Source organism: Taudactylus pleione, unplaced genomic scaffold (assembly GCF_031769625.1).
Source record: "Taudactylus pleione unplaced genomic scaffold, aTauple2 ptg000040l, whole genome shotgun sequence".
Classification (NCBI taxonomy): Eukaryota; Metazoa; Chordata; class Amphibia; order Anura; family Myobatrachidae; genus Taudactylus; species Taudactylus pleione.
The window spans coordinates 6,300,551-6,315,721 of NW_028284442.1; the positions used below are offsets into that span (position 1 = coordinate 6,300,551).

Sequence of the window (15,171 nt, forward strand, 5' to 3'; positions counted from 1 at the left end):
CTCCCCGTTTTCAAGCACCTTCCCCTGTTACCACCTACATACGCCTCATCCTGTCACTCAAAGTAGCAGGCATTCGCTATATAGCGAACAAACATTTTTCGGCCGCACTGGTTCTCGCATACGTATTATAAACCGTGCGCAGAAGTGCGAACATCACTCGGAACGAGCGTACTGCCGCTTACGAGCGGCTCTGAATCAGGCCCTATGGCCGTAGAGTTCCGTTGCATTGGTGGTTATTTTTATTCCAGTGCCTTTTGCACCTATAAGGATTGGGTAGTTGTATCCTGTAGGTTTTAGTGTAGTTTATTTTAGTTTTGGGTTTAAGTATGCCTAAGTTCGGGAGGGGGTATACATGGTGGAGGGTGACTTTGGGTGGGATGTCCAGTTTTTTTGTTCTTACAAATGTTTTCTTTTATTTTTTTTCTACCACACTATTTTTAAGGTAACTTCAATTATGCTTTATAGATCAATGTATTACAATGGTGAAACTTTTAACATGGAATGTCCGGGGGGTTACTGATCCTTTAAAGCGCTCTTTGGTCCTTAAAACGATTAAGCAATATGGCCCTGATGTCTCTTGTCTAATGGAGACGCATTTGGTCGGGAGTAAGGTACTAGCTCTAAAAAGACCATGGGTTGGATGGGCTTATCACTCCTCACATACTTCATCATCCAGGGGTGTCTCCATTCTAATTAATACATCTGTCCCTTTTTTTTTTAGTGCGGTTCAAACTGACCCTTATGGCCGTTATGTGTTTCTGGATTGTGTACTGTATTCTAAGCCCATTTTATTATTAGCAGTGTACATCCCCCCTCCTTTTTCATATGATGTTTTAAAAAAAAGCTGCTGAATTTGTGGCCCGTTCCCCAGATACGCCAGTGCTCTGTTTGGGAGACTTCAATAATATAATGGACCAGTCTATGGATAAGTGGCGCGAGTCTTCAAATTCTCTTTCTAAAGGCAGTGAGGGTTTTGCTAAGTTTGTAACTGACTTGGGATGGGTTGATGCGTGACGAGTTAAACACCCTGGAGTATTACAATTCTCCTGTTTTTCCTCCAAGCATCAATCTTTTTCTAGATTGGACTTGGCCCTGGTCTCCCCATCTATTGTACCTAATATAACTAACATTGAATATAAAGCCAGAGGAATCTCGGATCACTCCCCACTTCTGGTAGAATTGAATATGTGTAGTCCTAGAGGTCTCCGTTTATGGAAACTACACCCATCTTGGCTTCTTCAAATTGGTGCAGGTTCAGAGCTGGAAGTTATGCGGGATGGCTATTTCACTGACAATGTGGGATCTGCCTCTGTAGCTAATGTTTGGGACGCCTTCAAGGCCTATTTATGTGGGTCTCTGATCAAAAGGGTAGCAGAATTAAAAACATTTTACAGGGAAAAAGAACGTGTTTTGGAGATGGCCTGTAGAAATCTTGAGTTGGATTACTTGGGGGACAGGTTAGAATCTTCACGTTTAAAATGGTTGACTGCACAGACGGAGTGGACTGATCATTTGACAGAATGGACCGTAGACTGTTATTCCGTTCTCATTTATATTATATGCAGGCTGACAGAACTGGTAGTTTTCTGTCACACTTTGTTCTTGCTGATCGTCCTTCTGCTGTTGTCTCGGAACTTATTGGGCCTGAGGGTTCTATGGTCACATCTACACAAGATATTGCAGAGGTATTTAGTTTATTTTATAAAAACTTATATCAAGCACAGTTGACTGAGGACGTGAATGCCTTGTCATTATATGTTGCTTCTGCTAGGCTTCCAAAATTGTCAACCGAGGCTCGGGCGTATTTAGATGCTCAGTTGACCCTGGAGGAGGTAGATGCTGCGATTAGTTCCTTTCCCGGTAACAAGGCACCCAGATCTGATGGGATTCCCATAGAGATATATAAAAAACATGCTCGTATCTTTATTCCAAGACTTTTAGATCTGTTTAATGGGCTCTATGAAGAGAATTTGTTGTTGTGCTCCCTAAACCCGGGAAGGAACCTAGATACCTTGATTCCTATAAGCCAATTTCTCTAATTCCCACAGATGCCAAAATTCTGGCTAAGATCCTTTCTATTCGGTTAAACACTGTTATTACTTCGATTATTCACCCACACCAATCAGGGTTTATGCCAGGCAAGTCGATGTCGGAGAACATTAGAAGGCTGCACACTCACTTACAGGCCTCCCATGGTGAGGAATCCTCCTCTGTTATTGTTTCATTAGATGCTGCAAAAGCATTTGACTCTGTGGAGTGGCCCTTTCTGTGGGAGTTCATGTTATGGTTTGGGTTTGGGCCGGTGTTCTTGAAATGACTAAAGCTTATGTATACAAACCCTACTGCCAGGGTGTCAGTGAATGGGTTTATCTCCCCATCCTTCCCCCTGTCTCGGGGTACAAGACAGGGTTGCCCCTTGTCCCAAACCCATTTGTATACGTTTTGCAGCATTCTCCTGTTTTTATTACTGATACATTGTTTAGGCATTTGAATAGTCTTCTTTCTTCATTGGTCTGGGTGAATCGTCGACCACGTACTCAATTGGCGGTTCTGACCCGGTCTAGGTCTGGGGGAGATTTGGCCCTGCACGTTTTGTTGGTTTCTCAGATTTCCCTAATTTTACACTATTGCAGGCCTTGCTTGTGGGTAGAATTATACAGAAAGGTCCTCCCCTGTTGATGCAAGCTATTAAGATATGGAATTGGTATCTAGTATTCTGCAGTTTACGGGATTAGATCCAGACACTTCTCTATGTAGTTATCGTATATTACCTGAACTGGCCTCTTTACAGCTTGAGGTGACATGGGGTTCTAACGGTGTAACGACACTTCAATTCTTAAATCTTTTGCACAACTCCAAGAAGCTCATCATCTCCCTCAATCATATTTCTATAGATATTTACAATTACGGCATGCTCTCTCGGCTCAATTTTCAGATGGCCCTCCTCTAATTCAAATATCCCCATTGAAGTCATTCCTTTTATCTTTAGGTCCCCGGAAGACGCTTTCTTACTCATACTCCTATATATTGTCTTCTTATCATAAGGATAGTTTACCACATCTTAGATCAAAGTGGGAGAGCGATATTGGCCTTATAAGTGATACAGACTGGGATAATGCTCTAGAAGCTCCTCGTGTTTCCATGACTTCTGTAAGATTTCAACAGATTCAACTGTTTATTCTACACCGTACCTATTTAACTCCTGTTCGTTTACTAAAATTTGGGGGGAGAGCATCTGACATATGCACTAAGTGTAAAATTAGTAGTGGTACTTTCTGGCACCTTCTATTGGATTGTCCAGTGGTTAGAGCTTTTTGGAATAAAGTTCTGAGAGTTTTGTCCAATACAGGTATTTTATGTGCTGTTTAGGCTCTATGGACAATGAGGTAGTGGACAAATATCTTAAGCAAAACACTGTCAATATGTGTACACTAGCTAAGGTATGTGTGTGGCTCGGTCGTGGATGGCTCCTACAGGACCAGATTATAATGCTTGGCTGTCCTTGGTCCGTACCACTGTTGAACATGAAAAACGTGTTTATTTGTCGCAAAGCTGAGAAGAAGTATGAACGTATCTGGAGCAGTTGGCTTAAACCCTGTTATGCCCGTGCACTGCCTAATGATTGACCGGTATATTATTGCTAGGATAATGAAGTAGATTATTACTTTGTTGGAGGTAATGTGCTGCGTGATAAGTTGAGAGAAGAATTTATTGGGATCTAGTTGATTTTGCCAATTTTTTCAGGTGATATTTTTGACGATATTCCAATATTTGAATAGTGTGATATATATTTTGTACTCAATTTAAAAAATTTTTTTTATTCTAGATGGTATCTAGTACCAACCAGACTTCGTCGGATTTTTTCCCTCCTCCTCCCCACTCTATTGGCGAAGATGTGGTCAAGTGGGTGACTTTGCACACATTTGGTGGACCTGCCTGAAGGTTACTGGGATGAGATTGGGAACCTCTTAAGTGATATTTTACAAATGCCAGTACCTATGAGTCAATGGATGGCTCTATTAGGGTTCCAGGGTTTAGTATTACTTCAAATAAACAAATTTTTTATGTGCTTCAAGCTGCTAGATGCTCCCTCGCCAAATGTTCGAAATAACCTTCTCCTCCATCTTTACATATGGTTAAAATTACTGCTTCTCTCCACAGTAAAGTACATGGGTTTAACCAGGTCTGGGATCTTTGGCTCACTATTGTGTTAGATTTTTCTCCAAGCTTTTAAAAACTAGTTCATTGCCCTAGACTAATATTGTTTTCTGGTATTATTTTCTATTGATATTCTACTGTGTAATACTTTTGCAAAGAGTGTTACGTACAGTTAATTTTTTTCTTTTTTTTTCTCTCTCTATATAACCTTATATGAGAAGGTTATTTATGAAAATTTGTCAAAAACAATTCTAATAAGAAAATAGGTGAAGCATTTTCCATTTACTTTGCTATCTTTTCTTATAGCTTATTTACATGATCTGTACATCCTTATTGTACATCACGTAATGTCTTCGAGTGATGGTGTTTTTTTTTTTTAAATTCATTTAGGGCATATTTTCGAATGTATGTTATCTTGTTGTATATATTACTGGTCTAATTTTGTTTGCATAAACTGTGTTATATACTGACTGCTTTTTAAATTGTTCTGGTTTACGAAGTATAATCTTGAAGTGTGCCTTATCACATGGTGTACAATAAACTTTTTTATCTATTCTAATACTGATGCATATGCTTCAATAAAAAAAAAATTGTTTAAAGAAAACAAAAGAAAATATGGGTTCCGGACAATAGATAGACAGTAAAATGGTCGACACATGATTTTTTTTTCTTTTTTAGGGTTAGGCACTTACCCCGGCAGTTAGGGTTAGGCACCAGAAGGGAGGGTTAGTGTTAGGCACTAGAGGGGAGGGTTAGTGTTAGGCACTTACACCGATGGTTAGGCACTGGGAGGGAGAGTTAGGGTTAAGGTGCCTATCAACTAGACGATTAAAATTATATCGTTATCGTTCGGTCGTTTGAAAATTGTTTGCAGATTGTTTAAAAAATATCTAAAACGACCATCGTTTAGACATCTATCATCGGGCAAACATGCTGGTCAACCTGACGATAACGTCAGGTTCAGCATGTTTGCAGATGATTGATTGTGCCTACACTGAACAACTGCTCGTTCAGTGTAGGCACATCACAGACTGACAAACGACTGCACGATTACAATGTCGTAATCGTGCAGTCTTTTGCCTGTCTTCTAGTGGATAGGCACCTTTAGGCACCAAGGGAATGGTTAGGGTGAAGATTAGGGGAACAAAAAGTGCCGACCATTTGCACCTTTCAACCTTTTGTCCCAGTCGGCCTATTGACTAACATCTGGTGTCTATCTAGACACTGTCGACCTTTTTACTGTCTATCTGTTAATGCACACCCGAAAATATGAACAGTAAGATGGCCTTCTTAAGTCTCATCACTGTAGGGTAATATTTTCTGACAGCCAGTCCACTGGTTTGAGGCAAGACGTAGGTCATTATGGCCTGGGTCGCACCGTTTACACAGCACAGTTACCCAGGTCCTTCCCGGGTTCAACCCTGGTAGCGACCTGTGTCAGATTCCCGGGTCACTCTACCCAGATATTTTTTTCATCAAGGACCCTTTTAGAGCGAGCCGTGACCTGAGTTAGACCAGGCAATAAACCAGATTATTGCGGAAGTGGAAAAGGGTTTAACTTAAAGGACTAAATAAAAATAGGTATTGCTCGACTGAAGCAGCATGGATTTCCCTATGTATCAGCTCCAAGTGTATTTCTTTTCATAAACGTTTTGTTTTAACATGTCATAGATAAAACACTTGGTATACACTCGAACACCAAAAAGTTAGTACACAAGAGTAGTGGTCAGTAGTGGACTTCCGGCTCTATTGTATAGAGAAGTCAGAGACTGTATCCAGTTACCGGTGCCACTTGGTTCATAGGGTAAACAAGTCCAAAGAGTCCAGCAGGGTTCTTAATAACTTGCAGCCCCTGCAATCCCTTAGATGTGGTCAAGTCCCTTTACGAAAGAATCCCAAAGATGGCTGGTCCTTGTAGTCCTCTGGTTTTGAAAGTCGTGTACGTCTCTTCCTTAAACGATCCCTAAACAGTAAGCACTCCAACAGCAATGGAAATGGAAAAGAATCCTTTTTTATTGTGAACAAGGATACTCACACAGTCTCTTTCTTTATTATTATCATATATTTATATGGCGCCACAAGTGTTCCGCAGCACCTTACAATTTATGAAAACAAATGTATTGTATTGTACTGTAAGTCTTGTCATCTAATACAGGACAAGGAACATGAATAATATACATTGCCACATTAGCGACCATAACACCCACATATGCAGCAGAGCTTAAGCAACCAAGTGTTAGGTGCCCTAGTGGGGAGTAAGAAGTAGATGTAAGTTAAGAAGGGAGAAGCACAAGAGCGTAGAGGGCCCTGCTCGCAAGAGCTTACATTCTAAAAGGGTAAGGCAGACAAACAGGTGTGACACAGATGGGGTAGACGGGGAGGATATACTCACGGCCAGGTCACCAAGTTCCAGGTGATGAGAGTATCCAGGATATGACTCCAGATCGTACTTTGTTATTATTGTAGTTAATTCTGAAAATTTTATCAGCTCAGCTCCTATCATTTCAATAGATACAGTACAAGGTTTCTTTCTCTTATATATACAGGACAGCACTTGTGCCATTTCTTCTATATTATATCGTTTTCACTTGGTATACACTCATTAATGATAGTTCACTCATTCTTTACTGTGAGCTGCCGTGCTCAGAATAGATTGTAGCCAATGACCAAATGAAAAAGTGTTCTTCATTTACCTTCTTTTCAACACAGAGAAAAAAGTTTTTGTTTTCTTGTTGGATTCCATATAATAATATTTGACAATTACAGAATAGTAAGGAACATACAATGCACGTTTGATAGCTGCAGTAAATACAGGTGTGTACTGTATTCTATTGTCCTCAGGGGACACGCAGAATTACTATATTACTGGATTTATACAGGCTCCTTAAGGGCGTTTTAAGAGAGGAGGGGTTCCGTGTGCAGACAGGGCGGGCCCCTTCTCTCTCTGAGGGTGCACCGGGTGCTGTAGATTCTGGCTTAGTGCCAGAATCCACTGGGCATGCGCAGGTCTCCGGGAAAATGGAGCCTGCACCATTTTTCCAGGGACAGCAGTACTGCGCATGCGCGAGTCACTGTCGCCATTTCCCAGATTTTTTTCTGCTCTGCGGCACCGGCTTGGCGCTGCAGAGCAGCACTACAGACAGGTAAGTATAAGACTTTATGGGTGCACCACACATCCTGCACCCATTATAGATACGCCCCTGAGGCTCCTCTAATATCTTCGATACTGATGGTGACTTCTTTCAGTGTGTAGGACACGTAAGGTAGAACATGATTTTAAGCTTTACCTGTTTTCCCATTTTTCTCAATTTGTTTTAACATAGGTGCGTGCATATGACCTACTACAATATGAGCACAGTGCAGATGATGTACTCATTTTGGCAACAGACGGCCTGTGGGATGTCTTATCAAATGAAGAAGTGTCTGAAGCAGTTACAAATTTTCTATCGTGCTGTGATCCTGATGACCCTCACAGGTTTGTACCTGTTATTAACTTATTACACTGTTTGTGGCTGTGGCAAAACGGAAAGTATATGTATAGCTGGAGCACTGTGGGTACACAGCATATAGAAACTGTTCATAGCTCTTACCTGCTTAATTGATAATGAAATAACGAGGGAATAGCACACACCTGCCCATGAAATAGCTTTTGAGTTGATAGTCCCATTACTTTTGGCCCCTTAAAAAGTGGGAGGCAGATATAGAAACCATTGTAATTCCTACACTGTTCACCTGATTTGGATGTAATTACCCTCAAATTAATTCTGAAAGTCTGCAGTTAAAGCACATCTTGTTTGTTTCATTTCAAAGCCGTTGTGGTGGTGAATAGAGGCCAAAATATGAAAATTCTGTCAATGTCCCAATATTTATGCACCTGACTGTACATACATACATACATACACACACACTAGGGTTAATTTTTGTTGGTAGCCAATTAACCTACCAGTATATTTTTGGAGTGTGGGAGGAAACTGAAGCACCCGGTGGAAACTTTCGCAAGCACAGGGAGAATATACAAACTCCACACAGTTAGGGCTGTAGTGTTGTAGTACCACATGTGTTGATCATCCTAACATGCATCATGGGAGTGCGGCTATGTCTCCATGCCAGGTTTGGCTTTGCACCCGCTCCTTTGCTTAGCAATGGCTTTGTTTGAAATATATATGTAACATGGGTCTTATAAAGTGAATACAGTATCTTCAGACCTGAAGCGCTATGGGAATTTTAAAGCCTAGGCCTGGCAGCCTAATATACTACGCAGTTAACACATGCCCTTATGGAACTCCATTGTATTGTGCTGGGTGTGAACACTTCTGAGCCATAATCAGAACTGATGTACAGTAAGTGAAATCATTTTATATCAGAGTGTGTTTGTATACTTCCATTCGCTTACATTGTTCATGCTTTTTATGGCAATACTATATTTTAGTTTTGGATCCCCAATACAAGTTATATTTAACTCATATTATACACACTAAACAACATATTATATTTTCAGGAAATAAATGTGCGATGTGGGAGGATTCTGTATATGCTAGATAGGGAATGATATAATATGAAACGTTTCCTTTGTGTAATAAGAGAAAGTCTGGTCATTACTTTGTAGTCAGTGTATTTAGGGCCTGATTCTGCAAGGATCATAATTGCAAAGCTGCACGCAGGCATAACCTGTAGTGTGTAGTGCACACAGGCATATACTGTAGTGTGTAGTACATGCAGGCCAGAGTTGCCTACCCTCCCGATTTGGGCGGGAGCCTCCCTATAATCAGGTGCAGCTCCCGCCCCCCCAGAAAGGCAGGCAAGCCTCCCGACGGCCGCCGATCCCCCGACATCCCCCCACAATTTACACCTAACCCCCGCTGCGAGGGCAGCCAGTGACGTGATTCGCGTAATTTTGGCCACGCCCCCTGCCTCACAATGCCTGTATTATCGGCATTGTGTAGCAGGGACGGGGCCAAAATGGCGCAATCGCGTGACCCCGCCCCCGTGACGCCTACAAATGCCAGGCACCCTTCCGGACATGCCCCCGTGTTGGCCATGCCCCCCCGCTGCCCTGCCGATCTGGCTGCTCCCTCCCGGAAGGAACAGCCAGAAAGTCGGCAACTATGATGCAGGCATATACTGTAATGTGTAGTGCACGCAGGCATATACTGTAGTGTGTAGTGCATGCAGGCATATACTGTAGTGTGTAGTGCACGCAGGCATATACTGTAGTGCATGCACACAGCTTTGCAATTGCGATCCCTGCAGATATGGTAATGCATAGGAGACATCACGCCCCCTGTGCATTACTTATCCGAGCTGTGTCATCCAACACAGCATCAGATAATCTGCCTAACATCGGCCGGCTGTGGTGACCCATGGGGTTCTGCAGCCAGTCGCCGCAGTTTAGAGGAAGAGGCCAGGAAATCTCCGTCAGCCGATCTCCGTTAGACGGAGATCCTGGCTTCTTCCCTCCCCCGCAATGGTGGCGACACGCCTCCATTTTGTTAAACTGAGGGCATCGCTGCCCCATCCTTGCCCACAAACAGCAGCAGACTGTCGGTCACTGCCATTCTGCGAGCGAAGTTAGCAGGATCTATTCTGTACACTCGCAGATTGGGTCCTGCACCTGCGTGCACTGCTAAATCAGTCCCTTAGTCTTCACAGCCGTAATCATCACAGTTCTTATGGAAGTTTATTGACCAAATGTAATAAATAATTTTTATATCCAGAATGTAGAAATACGTATAAATGTTTAGTTCGTGAATAACAAATGTTGCCGTTTTATCTTCTAAGTGGTGATGTGATTTCATTGTTGCTCTCCTCCTACAGATATACCCTGGCAGCTCAGGACCTGGTGATGCGGGCTAGAGGTGTACTGAAAGACAGAGGTTGGAGAATATCTAATGACAGGCTGGGCTCAGGGGACGACATCTCTGTCTATGTCATCCCATTAATACATGGCAATAAACTGGCTTGAGTGTATATGGCATGGTGTGCAGGTGTAGAAATATCACTACTGAAATAGGGCATTGGACAGTCTCCCATATGGTGTGTTTGGGATCTCAGAGCATATTCAGATGCTGCTAATGTTACGTGATTTTTTTTCTTTGTGATGTAAACTAAAATTGTCCTGAACATGTTTTAGCTTTGTTATACTGACATGTAATTTATTTCCACTACAGTACTGTCAATAAACACTTGGATCTCCTTAGCACAGATTTGTTTAAACCAGGAGTATTCAACATGCGGCCCTCCAGCTGTTGTGGACTACACTTTTCAGCATACCCTGCAGCAGTTTTGCTATTAGGGCATGCTAAAATTGTCACGGGCATGCTGGGATGTGTAGTTCAATAACACATGTTGAATACCTCTGGTCTAAACCTTTGGCTTGATATGAAATGTATAGAGGATAGTGTGCACTGTTGTTATGCAGGCCCAACCTCTTATGTCTTAGTTTGCTCACCTATCAGCCACCTACCAATTGTAACGTTCTCATATCTGCAATAATGCAAACTTCTCTGTGGCCTCATGGGTTAGACATGGATGATCCTTCACATCATTCTGTGCCTAGCACTCAGGGGAAGTAAACTGATAAAACCTACAAAAAGACCTTTGGATATACAAGTCCTTATTCCTAGAACACCATGATGAATATAGGGCTTGTGTATATGGCTGGAGCTAGTTTTTTATGCAGATAAAGTGGAACATGACCATTGAGGAAGATACACTATATTGGCTGCACTGGATACAGTGTGTATACCAGTATGGGGAGATTGAGTAGACTCTCAGTGCTATGCTTTTGTCTAAGACACATTTTCTCCATCTGCACATGTTTGTCATCTGAGTAGTTCTCTCGCACTAGCATGTACAGTTCTCTCTATAGAACACTTTGCTATGGAAACACGTTTTTCATTAGTGCTTGATATCTAATAAAGAATAAGTAATATTACAGCAATATAGCTTAGCTCCTGCATCTCTACTTTATAAGATATGTAGCTGTAACAGCCCTAACTTCTATGTTCCCCTTTTCTGACACTCATCACATAAAGTGCACGTGTTACTTATGTGTATAATCATTTTATTATGTCACTTCTTTATTCATGTATTAAACCTAGGCTGTTTCTTCATCCTTGTCTGCCCATGACGTACAGAGAATGCCAATTTAATGTTCCCATGCAGAGTGAGAACATCAAAGTCACAGCCATTCAAAGGACATGATAAATGTGTCAGTGAGTGAACTGATTCACAACGCGGCCATTGAAGCCTAGATTAGCTTCATCATGGACGAGATGGCTTATCACATTAGATTTATCTTGCACTAACCATCTCTGTGGTTACAGTTAAATTAAAATCATGTGAATATAGCATTTTATCTATACTTGTAACCTTGGTTCATAACTATTCCCAAATTCAGATCATCAGCCTCTTTGTAAAGTGAGAAAGTGATTAAATAATTAAAAGCTGAATGACATGTGTTGCATATTCCCGGCATATTTTCAGTATTTTCAAATTCTTTCCTGAAAATATATTCTATTTTTATAGAGAGGGGATTGTAATACAAATGAGTTGTGACCCTGGGAATGCTGTTGGAAAGCAATATACATACATGCTTTAACATTGTAAAACAGTGACTTACATTGTCCACACATGGGCTGGCGTTTGGCTTCAATGGCATCTGTTTCTAATTTGGCAACCTGGACAGATCCAGCCATTTGGAGCTTGGGCTGAGCAGCCAGATCACATGATATAGAGCGGAGAGCACACACTCACAGGCTGCCAACGGGCATCTGCCACCAGTGGATTTAAATCACAATATGCTGGAGGATGGTGATTAATTTAAGGTCTCCCACCTGTTGCTGTTGAACCTGTTTGCAAATATTGCAGTTTGTGTGGCCAGCCTTAGTTACCTATACTGTAAAATAATTACACTTTAAAAAAAAAACCTTTTCACTTATGCAATTTAAAGTGACCAATATTGTCCACAGCATAGCAGATTTTGCTGGACTTTTCATCTTTTTGCTTCCTTTACTCTGCAGACCTCATTTCAGCTTTGGCAGTTATGTATATGGGGCAGTGATCAGTATACCCCCTATCCTTGGTTAGCTTGTGTAGACACTATTAATACTGGCCAGTATGTGACCCTGAGCATCATCAAGACCAAATTGACGTAGTGCAAGCACTGACTGACCATAAAGAAAATCTCTACATTTTTATCTAACATCTACTGTATTAAAAAAGATTGTTGCAGTATGAAAAGCCAATTTGCCAAGTTCTAGCTGTGTAAATGACATGTAATGTAATAAAACCTCTCTTCAGAGAGACTTCTCCATAGCTTATCCTCAAACTATAAGTCTTATTCAATACACATTTAGGCAATTTGGATAAGTGATTGTGTCTAATTGAGCTATTAGCATCTAATTGCTAGGTACAAAGCTTCATTCTATCACTGACTAATTTCAGCAGATAGTTGTAAAGCCTGGGATAAGTCAGTGACAGAACTGACTCCTGACGGTAGTTTTAAAAATAATATATATCAGATTTTGCTGATGCCCAAAATAACAATGTACACAGTTCCCTGAACTGTTATTGGTTGAGAAGTCACACCAATCAGAAACTATTGAATGAAATTATGACTTTTTCAATACTGTACCCATTATCTCTGACTTGTTTTACCTTCCAACCATATAAAAACATGGGAAAAGTAGGGAAATATTCTCTAGACACCAGATTCTGGAGGAAGTTTCAACTAAACAGAGCCATGCTCCTCGGTTTAAAAAGTAGAGCTCAGAGAGGACTCCTGTGTGAGATTCCAGGTCTGGTGAGGCTCAAAAAAAACAAGGAACTAAGGGGCTAATTCAGAGATGGGCCCTATTGCGGCAGCCTCTGCGTCTGTGTACTCAGTGGCAGTGCAACAATATGTAAATGCCACAAGATAAGTCGTAAATAGACGTCTCCTGCCGGCTTCTGTGATCCTTCTGGATTTCTGTTTTTTTTTTTTTTCTTTTTAAACCCACACAATTTGGTGTTGACTCTACCAGCGCAGTCTGCTGTATTCTTCATTGTATTTGTCCCTGAGTTCCGTCCATCTATGTTATATCCCCTCCCCCCATCTTGTGTCAATAACAAAGTGGTCCCTCATGTATTGCAGTAGGTTGGCTAATTTATACAATGGTGTAGGCCTTGTTGTGCTGCAATATTCTTCCTACACATACAGTGGGAAGCGCTTAAACCGAGACAACAAAGATGTAAAGAAAAAAACATTTTCATTTCAAGTGCAGATTCTTTTACTGTATTGGAGAGATTATTGGCGAAACAAGAACCCATAGTAATTGTTTGTGGTGCTTATAAGATAAGAAAAAAACTTGCGTTGGCTTTTGGTTCCCTTTCTTGAAATCTCGACCATTTGAGTAAAATTTTTATGACGTGTTAAAATTAATAAAAAGACTAATGGTATTTTCAGAAGATACCAAGTCTTATAAGAAAAAAAAAAACAAGTATAATTTGTGTGTACCACATAAAAAATCAGTGATATTGATGTTAGAATGCAACTAGCGCAAATGTGAAAAAATGACCTCAAGGGTGAGAAAACCCTCAGCGAGGAATGAGTTAAAGAAGAAAACAGGGATACTGTGGTAAGTAATGCAGGAGCTGGCTGGTAACGCAAAACAATAAAATCAAGTTCAGTCTTAAGAGGACCATACATCTACGGCCAGGTTCCCCGTTCTGCTGACTGGAGCCGTGATTATAAACACCGATCGGCGGACATAGATAATCGACTATCCGTCTGGGAATCAGGGAAATTCATTTTCGGTCGGGGTTGTCCTACATATTGGATTTCACTGATGCCGAGGCCCAGACATTGGCAGAACAAGCAATTGACCCAATAGCTGCCTGATGTATGGGCCCCTTTAGTCTGTTGTTTCATGACCCTCACACACTGCCTCAGAACTTATTGGGCATTAAGCAGGAAGGATATGTGGGCCTAAAGGTGAAGGCTTAGAGGGCTACAGGTGGCCCTTCACTGATGTTTGCTAACTAAGCACATTTATGGTAGCATATCCTTGTTTTACATAGATTTCTCTAATGGAGAATGGCGTGGCAGGATATAGTGGCATGCATTATAAAATGACTTCTAATGCTTATGCCTCAGATCTATATACAGATTAAGATTAGATTAGGAAGTTTTGCTCCAGGACGTGGCAGTAGCTCATTGTGTGTAAAGGTGGAACAAAAGTGTTTTTTCATTTTCAAACGCATGCCTTAAAATGGACTTATAGGTTTATACTTGTTACCGTAGCTAACTATAACTAAAAGATTAAAAATTGTGAAGGCTCTTTTTAATGAAAATCTTTTAGCTTTTAACACTGTGCAATGTGCTACAGGACCATTGCACACCATCAACATCCAGAGATGTAAATTTGTGCAAGAAACAATACACAATGCTTTCATCTCATCGCGTTCCTCATTTTTGAAAATACTGTAGGTCTACATTAATCAGAAATGAAGATGACATTTCTTGATGATTTTTTTTTTATTTTTATTTATTTTGTAGGTTTTTTGTTATTTGTTTGTCATTTATATTGCTATTAATCATTTATTATATTACAGAATCAGTGTGTGCTCTTACTGCCTTGTCGTGTTTTTAAGCTTTAGCCAGGGAGAACATTGGTGAGCATATTAGGATTCGCAATGGAAACCCGACAGGCAGTGTAATACTACTTTACAGGACAGCTGCATAGCACAACACATATGACAAACTGGAGACAGACATGTTCTAATAAATGCCATGCTATATTGCTCTCTTACCAAACTTCATATAATTTGGATTATCACAAATCAAATCAAATATTAAAATATAATATAAAGCCAGTAAACTTTTAAAATAGCTGCTGACTTGTTGGCATTTTCAGAATGAAATTGATTATGAAAACAAAAGGTTTATATTCTGATTTGCATTCTTAGTGCTCATACAGTAAACATTAGTTTTGTTTTTTTGTAAAAACATACCTACAATATCAGTTCTCACGT

At 40.7% G+C, this 15,171-nt stretch overlaps 1 protein-coding gene across 2 annotated transcripts in view; it reads left to right on the forward strand.

The window, feature by feature from the left end:
• The window catches only part of PPM1H (protein phosphatase, Mg2+/Mn2+ dependent 1H), a 186,265-nt gene extending 174,640 nt beyond the window's left edge, over positions 1–11,625 (forward strand). The window contains exons 9-10 of one of the 2 annotated variants that reach the window (XM_088454369.1): positions 7,482–7,633; positions 9,973–11,625. In XM_088454369.1, the coding sequence (XP_088310495.1) occupies positions 7,482–7,633; positions 9,973–10,120 (300 nt within the window). In that variant the 3' untranslated portion in view covers positions 10,121–11,625. Of the gene's footprint in view, positions 1–3,826; positions 4,718–7,481; positions 7,634–9,972 lie in introns of those variants that run through there. The other variant, XM_088454370.1, reaches the window with a different exon arrangement.
• Positions 11,626–15,171: the final 3,546 nt, after the last annotated feature.